This window comes from Malaclemys terrapin, chromosome 1 (assembly GCF_027887155.1).
Source record: "Malaclemys terrapin pileata isolate rMalTer1 chromosome 1, rMalTer1.hap1, whole genome shotgun sequence".
Taxonomy (NCBI): domain Eukaryota; kingdom Metazoa; phylum Chordata; order Testudines; family Emydidae; genus Malaclemys; species Malaclemys terrapin.
Window position 1 is genome coordinate 87,763,622 of NC_071505.1, and position 20,120 is coordinate 87,783,741.

The 20,120-nt window shown below is 46.0% G+C and overlaps 1 protein-coding gene and 1 long non-coding RNA gene across 2 annotated transcripts in view; one reads left to right on the forward strand and one right to left on the reverse strand.

The window, feature by feature from the left end:
• The window catches only part of LOC128838001 (pentraxin fusion protein-like), a 24,135-nt gene continuing 4,015 nt past the window's right edge, over positions 1-20,120 (forward strand). The window contains exons 1-10 of the mRNA XM_054029728.1: positions 1-110; positions 780-1,065; positions 1,970-2,124; positions 5,166-5,210; positions 8,098-8,145; positions 8,865-9,150; positions 10,835-10,989; positions 12,512-12,547; positions 16,663-16,948; positions 17,661-17,815. Coding sequence (XP_053885703.1) covers positions 50-110; positions 780-1,065; positions 1,970-2,124; positions 5,166-5,210; positions 8,098-8,145; positions 8,865-9,150; positions 10,835-10,989; positions 12,512-12,547; positions 16,663-16,948; positions 17,661-17,815 — 1,513 coding nt within the window. The 5' untranslated portion in view covers positions 1-49. The remainder of the gene's footprint in view (positions 111-779; positions 1,066-1,969; positions 2,125-5,165; positions 5,211-8,097; positions 8,146-8,864; positions 9,151-10,834; positions 10,990-12,511; positions 12,548-16,662; positions 16,949-17,660; positions 17,816-20,120) is intronic.
• The window catches only part of LOC128838019 (uncharacterized), a 24,672-nt gene continuing 23,818 nt past the window's right edge, over positions 19,267-20,120 (reverse strand). Inside the window, exon 3 of the long non-coding RNA XR_008445077.1 lies at positions 19,267-20,030. This is a non-coding gene — a long non-coding RNA (uncharacterized LOC128838019). The remainder of the gene's footprint in view (positions 20,031-20,120) is intronic.

The window sequence follows — 20,120 nt, forward strand, 5'->3', positions numbered from 1 at the left end:
TTTTCAGACAAATACAGGACAAATACAGTGAAAAGGTCACTATCCAACCATGTTACACATCCTCTCCCTGCTGCTTATCCTAGCCCTGAAGGGACTGTCTACAGATGAAGGTAAATGTTATTTAGAGATTATTCTTTTATTTCCCCCCTCCCTGTTATCTAATTATTTTAGTGGGAAGCAGGGCCGGCTCCAGGGTTTTGGCAGCCCCAAGCAGCCAAAACCAAAAAAAAAAAAAAAAAAGCCGCGGCAGCGATCGTGATCGCGATCTGCGGCAGCAATTCGGCGAGAGGTCCTTCACTCCGAGCCGGAGTGAGGGACCGTCCGCCGAATTGCCGCCGAATACCTGGACCTGCCGCCCCTCTCCCGACCGGCCGCCCCAAGCACCTGCTTGAGAAGCTGATGCCTGGAGCCGGCCCTGGTGGGAAGGATTCCTATAAGCAGGCCAAGTCCACCACTACCAGACACAGCTACAGAACCATGTTGCTGTACCCTCTTACATGCCATCTGTTTTCTCTGATATCATTGACAGACTTGATCATGATCCTGCAAGACGCTCTGAGCTCCCAAATGCAGACAATGGGATGCACTCCCCTATCCCAAGATCTTCTAGCTAAAATGTTTCCCTGAAAAGAATTTTACAATATTGTCAGCTATTCTTTCAGCTTGTATCTGGGAAAGTGCTCCCATAAGAATTTCTCTGCCAGTGCAAACAGGGTTTGTCATTCAAAACTTTAAGCTCACCTGCAGTAAGACAGGATATTCCTGATTATTTTCTGCAGTCCCTGAAGTGGTACTTGAAGGTGTAGCATCCCAGTCCAGCATCTATGACAAATATGGAAACCCTGGCAATGCCATTGATGGGTCCCCGTCCAGTGATTACCTGAGAGGAAAATGTAGTCACACGGACTTAGATATTAATCCATGGTGGACACTGGATTTGAGAGCGAGGGTTCAAGTGTTCAGAGTAAAGATCACCAATCGAGGAGACTGTTGTGAAGAGCGGCTAAACGGGGCTGAAATCCGAATTGGGAGCTCGCCGGAGAGAGGCGGCAGAACGAATCCCAGGTAATATGCTCTGATGGTCTGAATGAAAGTGCTTGAGCGCATAGAAGGAAATGGAGTGGAAGTGATTAGAACAGATCTCAAATGGTTTTGTTGTTCATAATGGTTTTAACTAAGCTATGCTCAGTTCCCATTGACCAGTACAACTGCCTGTGTTCATACCGTGTGTGTGTGTGTGTGTGTGTGTGTGTGTGTGTGTGTGTGTGTTTAACATGCTTTAAAATGGTTTCTATCAAGTATGATGTGTAATTGGGGTTTTAGAGGCTACAAACAATTTCCTCACCTCTCCTGCTAGTAACTGCATGATCAACTTTTTGCTCTCTTAAGACCCTTGATGCAGCACAAACCCCAGCATTCATGCCAAGTCCTGCATGGTACTATTGTGTGTGAGCACACAGGTCCAAGCTAGTAGCTCCTGAATCAAGATTGGGCCTTTAATTAGACTTTCACAGTTTCTTTCTCAGAATTGCTTTCCCATGGGACATTGATGTAATGAATTTACAGGATTGATTTAAAGAAAGCTGTTGTTTAAAATGATTCAGCATCAGATTCTGCCACTCTTATGAGTGTTTCCTGGAAACTCCTTGAGGAGTGAGGTACTACCCAATGTGAGTAAAGGTGGCAGAATTTGGCCCTAAAGATCCTCATGCCAAACTTGTAGAATCAACCTTATCTCTAGCACTACTACAGCCGACACTAGAGTAAATAGTCTGCTTGTGTTGTTCTGCCTTAATAGTAATTCATTGTTTAACAAATAACTGAGGAAAAATAGGATGATGATTACATTTATTTGCTGAATTATGGGGCCAGTTTGTATTTTTCATTCCCCCCACCTCCCCCCCGTGATCTGAGCTCTTGTTGTTGTCAAAGTATAATAATAATGGCTATTAATCTGCTTCATTTCCAGATGTGCCCATATTGACTCCATGGGCCGTGGGGAAACACACTCATTTGACTGTGAAGGAATGCAAGGGCAGTATGTGACTGTGACCATCCCAGGCACAGAAAAATACCTCACGTTGTGTGAAGTCCAAGTGTTTGGTCTACCAGTAAATTCTTCTGGTAAGTAGAGCATTGCCCCAGTGGAATGTATTGACTTGTATTCAGCTGCATGGCTCCCCTTGGCTGGAGAGAATCAGATCTACATAGAAGTGTGTACATGCACCACTGCTTTCTGATCAATGGAATTAAACATACTCAGGTGTGTGGTGTGCTGAAAAGGACACACCAGAAATGTGAGAAAGCCTCTTCTGCTGCAAAGAGAGTTCTGATGAGGTTTGTGAGTGAAGTCTTCAATTTGACAGTGACCACTGAGACGGTAAACAAAGTGTGAGATGCCTGGAACTGTGTAAAGATTGGTATGAATGTTGTCCTACATTTTTAAAGAACACTTTGTGTCTGTCTTTGGCTTTCTCTGGCTGTGCCCATACTAGCACTTTTGTTAGTAAAACTTATGTTGCTCGGGGCTGTGAAAAAAACACACCCAGATGGACATACGCTACACTGACAGAAGCATAGGCACTGACTTCTGCTCGCGCTGGTGGGTGCTCGACCCGCCTCTGCTCCTGGCCCTGGCCCGACTTGACCCCTGTCCCGCCCCCATTCCAACCCTGTCCCCAAAGTCCCTGCCCCAATTCCGCCCCCTTCCTGCCCCTAGTCCGACTCCTTCCCCCAATCTCCACTCTGGCCCTGCCTCTTCCCTGCCTCCTCCCCTGAGCGCTCCACGTTCCCACTCCTCTCCCATCCCTCCTGGTGGCAAGTGCAGGGAGGTAGGTGGAGGAGTGGGGACGCGACACGCTCAGGGGACGAGACAGAGGAGGAGGTGAGGTGGGATGGGGGGTGGGGAGGGGAGCTTGGCTGCCAGTGGGTGCAGAGCACCCATTAATTTCTCCCTTTGGGTGCTGCAGCCCCGGAGCACCCATGGAGTCGGTGCCTATGGACAGAAGCTCTCCCACTGACATAGCTACCACCGCTCATTGTGGGTGGTTTCATTATGACAATGGGAGAGCTCTCTCCCGTCGGCTTAGAGCGGCTACATGGGAGACTTTACAGCAGCGCAACTGCATCGTTACAGCTGTGCTGCTGTAAGGCCTCAAGTGTAGACATAGCCTCTGTTTCCTTCCATCTTTTTCCTTGGCTTCCCTTGTGTTCTGTGCCTTATGCTTGGGTTCTGGCTTTAGGGGCTGCTTCTGGGAATTTTTGTTTGTTTGTTTAATTTTCCTTCTCCGTTCTCACATACTCATTTTAAAAAAACTCCAGTTCCTGAAAGACAGCAATTTATTACTTGACTTTTTTTCTGCTTCCCAGCTGTTGATGTTTACAGATGTCTACAGATATCCTGAAACTGACGGTGCACAAAATCCTGTCAAATACACAAAGGGCCTGCACTTACTCTCATTGGAGTCAGTGACAAAACCCTCCTGGACTTAGATAGTGTAAGACTAAGCCCAGTGTAAACAAACGGGGGGAAATAATCTTAGCTGTTACTCATTACCAAAGTAACATACAAAATTGCAGACAAATATGTGATTTTTTTTTTCTAGTTAAACTAAGAAACTAGGTTTGTGGCTTACAATGCCATTGGGAAACATTAACCCTAAAATGGTGCTAACAATCCTGAAACTGTTTTTGTCTCCTAAGGTATTTTCAGAGGAGTCAGGAGCCCAAATCCCAGTGAATTCTAGTGGGCTTTGGATGACTGACTGCCTTGGGCTCCTTTGAAAATTCCGGACTAAAGAACATTACTATCATTTTGAATTGCCTGGCATTGTTGCTGAATGAAGATAGTAGGTGGGCCTAAAAAGTTTTTCGGCTTGTAGGTCCTCCTGTCACCTGTGAGAACGGTAGACAGTCAATAGGTGGAGGCACCATGTGGAGCCAGGTTGGCTCTGTGCTAACCTTGGACTAAAGGTCTGGCTATACTGGAGCCAGAAGGTGTAAATTCCAGCTCGAGGAGACATTCCCACTCTAGCTCTGCACTAAAAATAGAAGTGTAGCCATAGCGGCACAAGCGTGGGAGGGGCTAAGTGCCCCGAGCGCGAACCTCTGGTCTTAGATAGAATCATATTTTCAGCAGCTAGCGCTTCTCAGAGCTAACATGAATATGTCTCGTAAAGCTGGAAATTACACCTTCCAGCCTCAGTGTAGACATACCCTAAATTCCTTCTTTATCGCCGCTGTTGCACCAGCCTCCAAGATGAGCTCCTTTTCACTCTCAGGGACTCCGCTGCTCCATGCCATCAGGTGAGTCCTTTTTATGATCCCACTTAAAATGAGGGTGAGCCCCTAGACCAGACTGTTTGGTGCACAATCCTTAGCACAAAAGCAGGATGCTGCCACCAAAGGCTGGGTGTAATTGGTCTCTATTCTGGAGCTGGTGCAAGCTCTCTGCTCTCTACAGGCAAGTTGGCTGGCTGACCCTCTTGAGCCAGTCACACGTCTGAGAGAAGTGTAGGGTAAGAGTAAAGCAATGGAATGACTGTTTCAGCTTCATTAATGGATATTCTAAATGTAGGTGTGTATGACAGAAGGGATCCCAGAAGTAGGTGAATTCCTTCCCAGACTCACCTTCACTTTATATTAGAGATCCAGAAGAAATGCATATAAGTCTTAGTTTGTTTCACTGGCCATTTTTGTGCACTGCTATCAGGCAGGCAGACTGGGGAGTTAGTTTTAGAGCTGGTTGGAACATTCTTGACTAAATTAAATTTTGTTGAAGTACAGTATGTGATTTTGTCAAAGCCAAAACAGATCGGTTTTGACAGATATTTCACTGGGAAGGATGTTGTGGGGGGGGAAAGGCAGTTGTTTTTTTGTTTTGGTCCAGGGCTCTTTGGTTACTTCTGACCAGAGAGAGTCTGACTCAAATTGAAAAGTTCAGGTTGTCAATCTGAAAATGGATGTCACACAATTCTGTTTAGTGAAAAAATTCAAAAAGTTATGGGGTTTTGTTCATTCCAATGTGGAACAAAAACAAATTCAGAAACCTCAAAAGTTGCTGCAAAATGGAATTGCCGTCCTCTGGACAGCACTAGTTTGTGTCACTCAGGATGGAAACTGAATATTTTTTGTTTGCTTTTGCTTTTATTTTCATTCCTTTGTAGACCTCATGCTCAATGAAACTCTGGGTCCAAGGATCCCCAATGGAGGTAAGTTAGAATCTTATAAAAGAGATGAAATGTGATGCAATAGGCCTGGTCTACTTTGCTTGCTTCACTTCTATTTCTTCAGCTAGATGTCTCCAGAACCAGAAGTGATTCTGTTGGGCAAGAGGAGAATCATCAAACCCAACTCTGTCTTCTCCCTTTGTCCTGACTTTTCTTTCTCCTTTTCTCACATCTTCCTTGTCTGTAAATCAGCCTCTTATCACCTCCAGAACTTTGCCAATATATGCCACTGGCTTGATTTCACTTTTGATACAAACTTCATTCAGCTTTGCCTTCACCTCTTCAAGTTTTGCAATTCCTTTTGGATCTTAGCAGTTACAGAAGGAAAAGACCTGTTAGATTATAGCCTATCTTCCTGCCAATGCATAATATAATCATTAGCATTCATCTAGTGTTTTACATCTTCAAAGTTCAGTATGTAGATTAATTACATGTATTAATTATTATTAATAAACATAGCCCCTCATTATAGAACTTACTAGATATTAAAGGGATGCCATCAACTTGAGAGCCAGTCAATTTCAAAATAGGAGTTAAAAGTAACTAGATGTTTACAATCTAATTTTCTTGTTTTTAAAATGTTTTTCCTCTTCCTTGTTGCTATGTGAGCAATGCATCCAAACAGATGAAATAGACTAATTGTATGGGGGAGACCATGAAATTCATGGTATTGTTATCCCTTTTACCCGAGTGGTTAGCCAGTATTTGGAGTCTTGTGGGTTGTTGACATTACAAGAAGAAATTGATTATGGAGTCAGGTATTTCTTTGGAGCAATCCTGTTTATTTACGAGGCATTTACACAGAGTTCTGTTTCCCAGAACACAGTAGGAATTAAACAGCAGGAGGCAGTTTCCTTGCTCACAGTTCCAAACCACTGTCCAGCCGGCACTCTGCCCAAAAAGCTCTTCCTCTTGGCTTTGTCTTGTTGGAAGAGCTCCTCTTGCTGTCTCCTTGGCTTTCCTGCTGCCTTCTCTGCCTCCTTCTGCTTCTTCTCACAGATGCACATACCTCCACCAAACAGTACCCAGCCAATTGTATAGGTATTCAGTTGCCAGTGAAACCCCTCCAATCATATAGCTTAGCTTCTAACCAGCCTTGCGTATGGTCTGTGTTTTATTTGTGGCCCCTCTTGTTTCAGTTATCTTACTCCAAAAACTGCTTACCTTTGTCCTAAACAAAGGGCAGCTATCACAGCCACCAGCTTCAGCCATGTTCCACCCAACCTCCATCATAACAGTATACAAAGTGTGTCAAATGCACAAAATAAAGAGAAAAATAGAGAACAAAGACTATTTTTCCTGTAGTCTCTTTCAGTTCAAGTAAACGTAAGTGTTAGTAAGTAAACAATTTTCACAGAAAAATCAGATTTTTTTTTTAAAGCTAACATACCTGTGAGCAGATCCTAGAATAGATCTTAGCCAAATGGTGAAGAGATGGTCTTCCCAGATTTCCAGATCCTGGAATATGCAGATTGCTGCTGCCCATTTTCTCCCATGTGCACTGAAGCATTGACTTATTCTCATTTCAAAAAGGAGTAGATCAAAGCGTACTGGGGAACTTTTGGAGCATAGTAGCAGGGTCCACCCAGCCAGTTAGTGTGTGGTATATACTACTGTGTCGTAGATTTATCCCCTAGTTTGTCACACACTAACTGTTTTTCTAGACGAGCCCTTTAATCTCCCCACAACCTGCACAAATGCCTTCTCTGGCCCCCATTCACTTCAAGGTCCAGTTCAAAACTTCCATGGACTTATTCCAGCCACACATCCAGACTGTGAGCCAGATTCTCAACTGCACCCAGTCTCTGCTGGGCACAAGGGAGTGGGCTGGGGATCACTGATTCTTGGAAAGGTACTAAACCAAATCTAGCTCAAAGGAGTTCAAAGCAGCTCTCAGACTATGCCAGATAGCAATGGCCCCTGTTGAGAATCAATGGAGCACAGATGCAGCACGCCTGCCCCACCCTCTCTGACTCCAGAATGCCCGCTGCTCTCAGACCATGAGATGGGGGTGAAGTAGGAGCCAGCTGTGCCAGGGCCATGCCACTGAAGACTCCTTCATTCTGCGGGAATTCTCAGCTGGGGACATCTGACCTACTTTGATCTCTTTGCAGTTCAAGAGTCACGTAAATGGGCTGGATCCCCCCCTTATTTCATTTAATTCTCCTCGCCACATCAGAACCAGCCATTCCACTTCTCTGGCCCTTCCCATAACGTTGCCACTGTTAGTGGAAAAGTCTTCTCCTCTACAGCTCCTGCCTTTCTGAAACTTGCTCACCAGCTTCTGTGCATTTTTCATGAACTCTCCTTATTTTAGAGTGACCAGATGTCCCGATTTTATAGGGACAGTCCTGATTTTTGGGTCTTTTTCTTATATAGGCTCCTCTTACCCCCCACCCCCTGTCCCGATTTTTCACATTTGCTGTCTGGTCACCCTACCTTATTTCAAATTTCATATGAAAACACCTTGTCCTGGCCCTATATTTCCCCAGTTCCTTTCTCTCCATTATTATTTATTATTTAACTCTTTACCTTTATTATCTAACTCTGTCAGCATTTTGAGAGGGACTCTGCCCCAATTAAAGTGTCGCTGTGTTACAAGAGAGTCCAAGGCAGACACAGGCTACAGAGAGCAATAGATTCAGAGGTGAGGTCTATATCTCGAGCCTAGTGGTCATAACCAGGAAGTGGGAACCTTGCATGGGTAAACTACCAGGAAGTGAGGTTTCTCTGTTATGCCTGCCTGGGGAAAGCAGCAGAGAGAAAACGTGGGCTGTGCTCTAGGACTGGGAACAAGGACCAGGCAATCGGATAAATGATCCTTGTCCTCCAATGCGTCTTGTGGCTCTTGCTCTGCTTAATTTTTCAGATCGTTTTGAAACTGACATATGGATCACCCTGAATAACTCCAGAGCAGGTAAATCTTGGAGGTTTTTTTCAACAGGATACTGGGTTTCTGAGCAAATCATCGTTGTGGTGTCGGCTACGTCCCCTGCTACAGCCTTACTGGGAAAGTAGAAATTTCTCTCTCTTTGTGGGAAAAATCATAAGTCCCCACTGGAATAGTTCACTTTCCATTTGTACAGTTTTGATCAGGGCTGTCTGGCCTTCAGGTAATTTTTAGCCCCGTAGAAGAGTCCTTGGATTGGAGGAATTGGGGAACAGGAGCTACAGAAATGCGCTCTATATCTGAACCACAAAGGTGACATTTGTAATGTAAATTGCAATTCAAAATTAATGTTGTCCTTTAAGTGCTGCACTGGCAGCCCCCGAAGACTGAAGTACTCTTTTGATCCCTGAGCAGAGAGCAGCCAGAGTTTCCCCCACGTAGTTCCTCACTCTCGCCCCACGGTGCTTTAACCTGATGGTGTGGGAGTGGGAGGGGCGGGCTTCATAGGGGTAATAGGAAAGTTCAGTTTCCAGTCCCATTCAGTCCTTGGCTTCTCTCTGCTGAAACTTCAAGTAGTGACGGGAGCTGTGAATTGAACTCCTGTCCTTGAGGAACTCTGACTTGTTAATTCAGTGCATCTTATAAACTGCCACGTTTCCCCGCTGCAGTGATAATCCAGCTGTTCCTACTCTAGCACTTCTCTCCAAAGCAGGTGATGCATAAGAACTGTGTTTGTTGTTTTACAGCTCCTAATGTAGCCCTGGGGAAAACAGCCTCCCAGTCCAGCGCCGGAGAGATTGAGGACAATCCTATGAGGGCCATTGATGGATCTTTATTGAACCGTTCCCCGACCCAACAGTGCTCACAAACACGCAGAGATTTCCAGCCATGGTGGACAGTGGATTTGAACGCAACATTCATTGTGTCCTCAGTGGTGATCACAAATCGAGGCGACTGTTGCAAAGAGAGGATCAATGGTGCAGAGATTCGGATTGGGAACTCACCAGAGCTTGGTGGGACACTGAATCCCAGGTACTGATCTATTGTAGTTTGTGGAAGTATTTGAGCATGTAGAGGAAAACTGAATGAAAGTGACTGGGTACGTTTCCATGAGCCCAGGTTTTATGTGCAGTCTTTTCCACACTCCTGCAAAGTGGTGAAAAGTCGGTCTTCTCAGATGGTCATTTTCTGTGTGTGATGATTATTATCTAAGCCTTGTGCATCAATCAAGTCAAAAACCTGTTAACTTTGCAGTTATGTTTGCTAATCAAAACCCACCAAAGTCAAGAAATATGTAAAGTTGTATTGTACTAATAATGCTGGAGCACTTACAAACAAGGAGGCCAGATCTGGTGCCCTTACTCCAGGTGAGCTGCACCTTACAATGGAAAATTACCGTATGTTGTGTGAGAACACACCCCTGAGAAGTCACGGTAAGTAATTAAATGTTAAGCAAAACTGCACTCACTGGACACAGGAATGTTGTGTTTAACTTTTTGTCAGTGGGTCATGAATAACCCAGCTGACATGATGAGAGCGATAGTCCTTGCATATAGCTAAGGCCTGATTCTTGTCTATATTAAGGCCCCTTTATATTGTTCTGACAGCAATTTACACTCACTTTAAGAGATTTTACACTGTCAACAGCATAAAGTGGCCTCAGTGTACATGAGAATCAGTCCCCGTCATGCTAGTTACCACAGCTCCCCAAAGTCATGTTCTGACACAATGTAATTTTCCAATGTAGACTAGTCCCTAGACGATGCTCCAACCCTTCCTGCCATTGCTTTCTTCTTGTTCTCTCAGATTAGGAGCCACACAGGTTATCGAACAATTTCTTAATAGGTAGCTAAGGGACATGTTTTAATAGTGATGGAACAGACTGCCAAGGCAAGTGTGGATTCTCCCTCTCTTGAGGTCTTCAGATTAGGACTGGCTGCCTTTCTGGAAGTTAGGCTTGAGCCAGACACAAGTTAGTGGGCTCAATACAGGGGTAACTGGGTGCAATGTAATGGTCTGTGATATACGGGAGTTCAAACTAGATGACCTAATGGTCCCTTCTGGCCTTAAACTCTATGGATAAGAAGTATTGCTGCAGAATGCAGTGCAGTTCAGAGAAGACAGGGCTTCAGCCTCTTCTGCCCCTCATGCCCTTACTTTCCCAGCCAGACACTGTGTCCTGCAGAGCCCCTAAAACAACAGCTGGACAAGATGAAGAGCTAGAGAATGACAATAAAATAGTCTTTTGTTGTTGTAGTTCCTTTAAAAAATGATGCAATGCAGAGAATTATGCAGCATTGTGACTGAAAAATCAATTCTTTGGTTTTCTGGGTGGCTACGAAGCACATGGGGGCCCTGTTTTTGTGGTAACCATGCTTATCTTGACTTTTACATTCTTAACCATACTATTGCATGAATGGTGTTCGTGTTTCACTGACTTCATGTTAATAGCTACATCACTTAAGAAAATCATTAACAGAAACACTTTTAAGTGATCAACTGATTCTCATGGCTGGGATGTTTGAAAAGGCATAAGGATTTTAGGAACCAGATCCTTTAGGCCCTTTTGAAAATCCCAGCTAATGTGCTTATTTCAGTGCATGAGCATACAAGAGACAGGAGCTTTCATTCCACAGATACAGACTTCATGGCGCTAGTCCTCGCTCAGGTTCACAATGCATAACAGCTCTTTTACCACTCTCCTGTTCATTTCCAGATGTGCTACAGTTGAGTCCATGGAGCTTGGGCAAACACTCTCATTTGACTGTCATGGAATGCAAGGGCGTTATGTGACTGTGACCATCCCAAGGCGAGCTGAGTACCTGACTCTGTGTGAAGTGCAAGTGTTTGGTCTGCCATTGATTTTCCCTGGTGAGTACAGTTACTGAATTCTCACACAATAGATTTGTAGCTGTGTTTGGGGAAAGTGAACCCCAAAATTCTACTGGAGCCCTGTGCAGAGGGAGTTAAGAATGAGCATAAAACACTATCAGTGGGGTAAGTGAGTAAAAAATTTCTGATTTAAGTCTTGTCTATACAGAGAATTCATGCATAGTAAGATGGGGTGTAAATCTACAGCATACTAGCTGTCATGCACTAAAACTTCCATAGTGCACTTTGATCTACTCCCTGTATATGCTCCCTTTGCACAGATGTGAATGACTACACAGGGTGCCAGGCAGTGGAGAATCAGGACCATTGTCTTTTCATAGGAAAGTAGGGTCAAGGCCAAAGCACTGAAAGGGGATATCTACATCCAAAAGAGGTACATTGGGAGATCTCCCATGGATACTGGAACTGATTGACCTTAGGGGGCCTGCTCTCCAGCTTATCTTTGATATGCTTCACTAGGTCTTTTGGTGCTGTTATTGTCCACCTTGGCCTTCAGCCTTCCTTTCCAGCCTATTCATCGCATCACTGGCAGCCGCATTAATGGAGTCCTTATGCCCAACAGTGCCAGCCAGGGACAAATAATTTCAGCCAGATGGAACACACCAGACTGAGATGAGTGAGGGGAGGATATCAGTGGGATGAAATGCAGTGCCAGACTGACCAGAGAAAAAAGGCTCTGGGTCATTTGACTTTCACATACAGGGCTTTGGTTAAATGAGCGATGATACATTGCTGCAGAATTATTTAGTTCTATGCAAAAGGTAGACAAGCACCATATATTTCAGAGGCAAGGTGTTGGGTGCAGCATAATGAAAAGTATACCAGCAATGTTAAGGCATGATGTGGCACAAAAAAGCCCCGTGCCACGGGCACAATGTTCAATACCCAATGGAAAACATTTATCTTGGTGGTGGTGGGGATGATCACCCACATAATGCTATAAATCTTCAAAGTAATGTACAAGCAATTAAGTCTATAGACAGATCCCCTCAGTTTTGTGTTAGATCACAAAATCAGCATCTGGGTCCAGTACCCTGGAACCCTCACAGGAGAGACTTGTATGTAATGCACCCCTGAGCAGGGCCGGCTCCAGGCGCCAGCCTGGCAAGCAGGTGCGTGGGGCGGCCGCTCCGGAGAGGGGCGGCAGGTCCAGCTATTCGGCAGCAATTCGGCGGACGGTCCCTCACTCCTGCTCGGAGCGAAGGACCTCCCACCGAATTGCTGCCGCAGATTGCGATCGCGGCTTTTTTTTTTTTTTTTGGCTGCTTGGGGCGGCCAAAACCCTGGAGCTGGCCCTGGCCCTGAGCCAAAGGAAAGCTTGGATAAGGGAGCGATTCTGAGACACCAAATAGTAACTACATGTCCAGGGGCAAAATTTTTGATTCAGGCATCTTTTTTCTTTTGAAAAGTGCCCCAGTACATAAGAACACACACATTCACGCTTCCCTTCTGCTACGTGACCAGCTCTGGTAACATTTTGGGTTTTTTAACTATGTTGCAGGTGAAACACTCCGAGCACAAAAGACAACAACAGGAGGTAAATGCTGCCAATTTGATATGGTTGATGGAATATAGCTAGACAGACTGGAGTCTATGTTCACGTGGCACAGGCCTGCAGAGTGACTATTCAGAACGTGCTTTATAGAACCTAGAACAGTGGTTTTCAAACTGCGGGTCGCGACCCAGTACTGGGTCGCAGAATGTAAGGCACTGAGTCGCAGCAGCTCTGCTCAGCACTGCCAACCGGGCCGTTAAAAGTCCCATCGATGGTACTGCCCGGATCAGGCAGGCTAGTCCCTACCTCTTCTGACACCGCGCTGCGCTCCAGAAGTAGCCAGCAGCAGGTCCGGCTCCTAGGCGGGGAGGCCACAGAGCTCCACGTGCTGCCCCTGCCCCGATTCCGCACTCCCATTGGCCGGTTCCTGGGGCGAGCTGTGGGGGAGGCGGTGCCTGCAGGCAAGAGCTGCGCGGTGCCGGCTCTGTTGCTGGCCACTTCTGGGGCAGAACGCGGTCCGCGGTGCCAGGACAGCCAAGAAGCCTGCCTTAGCATTCCCACTGTGCCGCTGACCGGCAGATGCCCAAGTTAAGCCCATGCCCCAACCTCACGCCCCAATCCCCTGCCCCAGGCATGAGGCCCCCCAAAACCAGGAGCCCCTTCCTGCACTCCAAACCCCTCATCCCCGGCCCCAGCCCAGAGCCTACACCCCCAGCCCAGACCCCCTCCCTCACCCCAACTCTCTGCCCCAGCCCAGAGTCCCCTCCCACACCCTGAACCCCTCATTCCAGGCCCCACCCCTCACCCCCATACTCCAACCCTCTGCTCCAGCCCTGAGCCCCTCCCACACCCCAATCCCTCATCCCCAGCTCCACTGGGTCGTGGACATCAACAATTTTCTTCAACTAGGTTGCCAGAAAAAAAGTTTGAAAACCACTGACCTAGAACACATGCTTTATAGCTGGGGTCGACAACGTTTGGCACGCGGCTTGCCAGGGTAAGCACCCTAGTGGGCCGGGCCAGTTTATTTACCTGCTGATGCGGCAGGTTCAGCTGATCGCAGCCCCCACTCGCCACAGTTCGCCGTCCTGGGCCAATGGGGGCGGCGGGAAGCCGCACAGGTGTGGGATGTGCTGGCCGCGGCTTCCCGCCGCCCCCATTGGCCCGGGACGGCGAACCGCAGCCAGTGGGGGCCGCAATCGGCCGAACCTGCCGCATCAGCAGGTAAATAAACTGGCCCGGCCCGCCAGGGTGCTTACCCTGGCGAGCCGCGTGCTGAACGTTGTCGACCCCTGCTTTATAGTCTCAACCTGTAATAGAGAGCACAAATATACCATGTGTTATTCTACACATATATGGAAAAATGCCTAGCCCTATAAATAATGCTACTAACTTATAGCAGGTAACAATAATATTTTGCATTCATACAGTGCATTTCATCCAAGGATTTCAAAGTATTTTGCCGAGGTGGGTGTTATATGTATAGAAAGGAAACCTGAAGAACCCAGAAATTAAACAATTTGACCAGACTATCAGAGCAAGTCAGTGGCAAGTCTCCAAGTTTCCTGACTCTTAATCACTGGAACCACTAGACAGTTTCTGCCTACTTGTTCAGCTCCTGTCTATATGCAGAGCATGCTGAAACGGCAAATCTCCATCACATTGCTAATACACACTTATAGTGAGCACTGATAAACAGTGCCTGTGAAAGGGTGAAGAAGCCTTTTGGGAACTGAGCAAATAAATCTTCTCAGAATATACAACAGGAGAAGTCTCATCATTAGTTCACAAGGTGTTGGGGTGTATACAGGTTACCAGGACTGCACAGGTAGCATAGGCTGCTACTTGGGAGGAGTGCTTCCTCTTCACCCTGGCTGAAATCCTAGCCCTATTGAAGTCAATGTCAAACTTCACTTCAATAGGGTCAGAATTTCACCCTGTGTTCCTGGCCAGGTTGAACAGTTTGCCTTCTAGCCTGTATGGCCACAGAGAGACTGCCAAGACTCATTAGTAAGGCTTTGTTATAGTCACAGGTATTTTTAGTAAAAGTCATGGAGGTCACAGGCAGTAAACAAAAATTCACAGCCTGTGACCTGTCCAGGACTTGTACCATATACCCCTGACTAAATCTTGGGGGAGGGGGTAGCGTGGGGGTGCTGCGGGTGCTCGTAGGGGGGGAGCCCAAGGGGCACCACAGGCACTAGGGGGGCAGCCTGGGGATGCCATGGGTACGTGGAGGGGCAGTCCGGGGTCACAACAGCTGCTCGGGCGGGGGCAGCCCGGGACCGCCGCTGGTGCTGGCAGGGTCCCTGCTGATGCTGGAGGGAGATTGGCGGGGCTGGCAGGCTTCCTACCCGGCTCCTCACAGCTCCCCGGAAGCGGCAACATGTCCCTTCCTCAGCTCCTAGCTCCGCGTGCTGCCCCCGTCCCAAGCATCGGCTCCGCAGCTCCCATTTGCTGGAAACCGCGGCCAATGGGAGCTGCGGGGCAGGCAGCGCGTGGAGCTGGAGCTGAGAGAAGGACATGTCATTGCATCTGGGGAGCTGTCCAAGGTAAGCACCACCCAGAGCCCTCACCCCCTCCCGCACCCCAAACTCCAGCCCTGAGCCCTCTCCCACACCGAAACTCCTGCTGCTCCTGGGGAGAGGGTGGCCCAAGACTGCCCCAGCAATAGTCGGTGCAGCTGGCGCAGGCGGCCCCCTGGCCAGTCACATCACCCGGCTGCTGCAGAAGTCACAGAGGTCCCAGAAAGTCACGGAGCCATGAGTGACAGACTCGCAGCCTTACCCATTAGTAAACCAACCAGGCATGGCAGACAGCGTCGGATTATGCTGCCCAGCCCATCAGAGAGTGTTTACATGGTGAGCCTGGCGCATGGGGGGGGGGAAAGAGGAGAGCGGGCAGGGTCGGCCACCCCCACCCAGTTTTGCTGCTTGGCTTGTACTGAGCATGCTCACATGGACTGAGCATGCTCAGCAACACTGCTGAAGCTGGCTGCCCTCACTCCACCCCCCACTATTGGCAGGCCTGGGTCGCCTCAAGAGTCTGTGACAGGAGCCAGGATAATCTGGGACAATTTGCAATGTTTGATGAGGTTTTTCAGACCTCATTTAAGCTCAGCCATATGAAATACAATATAGCTGGTGCTTGCAGACTGGAATGCAGCACATCTTAGTCTCCAGCTTTCCCTTTACTAACACTTCATAGAGGTTTTGAGTTATCTTTTCAGCTCTACCTGCCAATAGCACACACCAATACCATCTATCCACAGTACACCCTAATATCACGTCACAGGGAGAGTGCACACGTGTATAGCGCTGCCTATAGCAAGCATGCCAATAACATATTGTGACAGGCCCTGATTCAGGAAAGTGCTGAAGCACATGCTTAAGGCCATCCCTATTCAGGAGAGCACCTAAACATGTGCTTAAAGTTAAGTCCTGTCCTGGAAAAGGGAGGCTTTCCTGAACTGGGGCCATAGCAAGCAAGTCAATGTCCCCTATAGTGAGCAACTATAAAGTGAGTTGGGTGAAATCCCGGTCCCATTGAAGTCAATGTTAAAACTCCCATTGACTTCAAGGGGGCAGGATATCACTGCTTGAGAAGAGGCGAGGAAAAGAGTTGTCAGTCCTCCACAGTGTTCTGCAGATCACTGATTCTATTAGGAAGGGCAGCCAGCCAGCCAGCTTTCAGTAAAAGCTGTAGCTAAATAGAGTGAGATGAACCCATGCTACGTAGAGCCTCGTGGAGGTATCTGACATCCCAGAGGCCAGGCTGTCCAGTCTGTGCTGAGAAGTGGCTTAGCTTGGCTTGACAGTAACCATGTGGCATGGCATTTGCCAGCTGTCCCTCAATACTAGAGACCGGATAAATAAGGATGAGGAGATAGCTGAAGTAGGCCTCTGCCTTATGACTATGATAAGCTAGATCTTGACTGGTTTAATCTACTTTATTTTGCAGCTGTGGGCATGGGAGTATTTCTTTCAATAAAATGTGTAGCTCTTTGGCTGTTTCCTTATTTTGCCATTAAAGAGTTGCATTTTGTATCTCTTGGCACTAACTCTTATGTGTTCTTGGGCTGATTACCTTGATGAAGCTACTAGTCTCCCTGGTACTGCACCTGTAGTAATTTCACAACCAAGTGTCTTTCTTTCCAGTCCCAAATGTAGCACCACATGGTATTGCCTCCCAGTCCAGCATATATATGTACTCCTATACGGCTCAGAATGCTAACGATGGCTCTTTATCTGCCGATGTTTTGATGGGACAGTGTACCCACACACGTAAAGAGTGGTCACCCTGGTGGAGGCTGGATTTGAAATCAGAGCATAAAATCTTCTCTGTTGCACTAACAAACCGAGGAGACTGTTGCAAGAGTCGGATAAACAGTGCTGAGATCCGGATTGGGAACTCTAATGAACGAGGTGGAATAAAGAATCCAAGGTATCCCTCCTAATCTTAAGCTGTCATTGCATGAACATACCAAAGTCAAACTCACAATGGGCCAAAGAAATATGGAATGAATTAGAAGCTGTTTCTTTTTCCCTTACTAAATACTAGTTATGGCTAGAGCAACAGCTCTGGAGAATGAAATTTTATCCATAGAATGCATGCAGTGGCCATACATATATTGCCTATATCATGTGCTACCACCTTAATGTGGAGGGACCATTAAAGAAGTAAGAAGGGGTTTTGGTCTCCATGCCTAGTTCAGTTCTTGGTCTTTTCTAGGACTCTCAACCATTCTATCAATTAGTGCCAGTTGTTGTGGTGGTTTTTATGATGAGGATGCCCATCCACTAGGAACTGGATTGAGCTCACTAACGCATTCTGGACTCATTCACAACTCCAGCGTGAAGGTTGCAAGATGTTTTCCATTCTATGGACTGTTTTCCTGCCCACTCTAACTTACAGAAAAAAATGTAGTTTTCAGATTGTTTTCTGCTTAGTCCCAGCCCAAAGGGAAAAGTTTGAAGCAAACAGAACTAGCAATTTTTTTTGTGCTGAGAATAAAAAAAGTAGCATATGTCTGTCTTTTGTGCAACCCTAACTCAAAATGCAACATCTTCTAAAAATTCAAATTGGTCATGGATTTAGTTATCCATATATAGTGCAACAGCTCATTATCTTTTAATCAGAGTGCTATTCTTTCCAGATGTGGGACAGTTTTCCGCATGGATTATGAGGAAACCCTCTCATTTGACTGTGAAGGAATGCAAGGGCGGTATGTGACAGTGACCATTCCCGGGCGAGCTGAATACCTCAGTCTGTGTGAAGTGCAGGTCTTTGGTCTGCCTGTGAGTCCTTTAAGTGAGTACATTGCTGAAAATCATAATGTTGATGCAAGGATAGAGATGCAAAAAACAATAAGATTTATCAATCAGATGTAAAGCTTCCCTCAGGCTAATGTCTTCCCTACACTGGAGGTTTGCCTCCATCCCAGCCATCACTAGCCACCAACCAGGTAGCAGCACCAGTGCAAACCCATAGTGTAGACAAGCTCAACCGCAATTTGCATGAGTGCCATTTATCTCTCCTTGAAAGCAATTTGCTCTCCCTATGCTTGGCATTTGGACGGATGCAGTTACACTGTTGTCCACCCACCAGTGGCTGGAGTTGAGGAAGATTCTCGTTGTTTGTAGGCAAGGCCTGCAGCCAATGTAATTCTCCCACTGCTGAGAGGTGAACTTCTTGAATGATTAGCCTGTATTTAACTTAAATCTTAATGAGGACTCAGTGTTTAATTACCAAAATCCAGTCTTCTGGATTCTTTTCATGTCCATTCACGCACACGCTGATGCAATGATTTCTGACAAAGTCCCAAGGGTGATTGAACTGAAAGAGTGCAGAATACAGGGATGGAGAAGCAAATAATCAAACTTGTGTTATTCTACTTATTTCTGTGCCAGAAGGAAGGTTACAATGCAATTTCCTTTAGAGACAAACTTAGCCTAACAGCACTATCTTATAATAATCAAGCATCATAATCAGAACTGCTGATTTAACTCTATTCAGACAGGATTTGTCTCTTTTTAACCCAGTGGTAACTTGAAATTACATTTTTAAGACTGTGCCCTTTTGGTTGCTAGCCAACCTTCTGTACGCCTTGTTCCAGCAAAGCATTTTGGCATGTATATAAATTTAAGTACTTGATTACTCCCTATCAAAATTGATAGAACTGCTCACATGCTTGATGTTTTGCATGTGTTTAAGTGCTTTGCTGGGTCAGAGTTTTAATTAAAGCCCCTGTGAAAGGATGATTTTGCAAGTGGTGATTATAATATTTTTATGGGATTGAAAACCTGCTTCTGAAACTAGAGGTGAAAAGGTAAACTGTTAGTTGCTTCCAAAATGGACTTTTGCAAGATGGAGACGCTTAACCTGCATTGGGGAGAAATGGTTCTTAGAGTCTGAAATGACGACAGAGTAATTCAATTTGCTGCTTACAAACAAAGGAAAGAAAACATCTTTTGGATCACAGGAGTTACAAAAGAGAAAGTGATGTCTAATCTCAATAGACTGGAGCTGGCCCATATACAAGTAGGAAGGGACCCACTATGCTAAATAGTTGAAGGTAATTTGTTTACCTCCAAATAATAGAAGGTAAGAACAATACTGTACCTCTCATATTTCTCAGGCTACCTGAGCTTTGAGGCTGACTGGCTGATGCCACTTCCCAAAACTAGCCCTGAACAGAATCCAGTAAAACAGAAACGTAGGTCAGGTTAATTAAAACGCACACACTCAAAACTTAGGCTACATGAAGATTAATTCCTAATTTAATGAAGAATATTAGGAAATGCTGCAGTTCTGTATATGTAGGAAAAGGCAAGTAATAGATGTGGATGGTGTTTATTGTATGCCCAGGATGAGACAAAGAATTTTAACTCTAGAAATTCTAGTTCAGGGGTAGGCAACCTATGGCATGCATGCCAAAGGCGGCACACGAGCTGATTTTCAGTGGCACTCACACTGCCCAGGTCCTGGCCACCGGTCCAGGGGGCTCTGCATTTTAATTTAATTTTAAATGAAGCTTCTTAAACATTTTTAAAACCTTATTTACTTTACATACAACAATAGTTTAGTTATATATTATAGACTTATAGAAAGAGACCTTCTAAAAACGTTAAAATGTATGACTGGCACGCAAAACCTTAAATCAGAGTGAATAAATGAAGACTCGGCACACCACTTCTGAAAGGTTGCCTACCCCTGTTCTAATTAAACACCTCATTGTGCAGAACTAACTGGCAACAATGTGAAATAAATCCCTGTTTTATTACTTGAAATATACTTTGCAAATTTAAGTCTCTTTACTTAGCTGGTGGATGGTCCCTTAGACTGAAGATGCTCTTCCCAGTTTAATTAATAGCAGCCATCTGAACTGGTTGTTCCTGGAAACTGGGACCTTTGAGAGGCTGGTGAGGCCAAAGATTTTGGAATATCTTCCCAGGAAATGGCTTTACACCAGGGGATGGTTCCACTGGCTCTTGCCTGGAGTGGAGTACAAAGCAGATTTGTATTCCTGGATAAATGAAAAACATAACCTTAGTGGGTAATTTTCATGTATCTATGCTGCCATCAAACCACTGCTTCATCTGTATCATTACCTGGG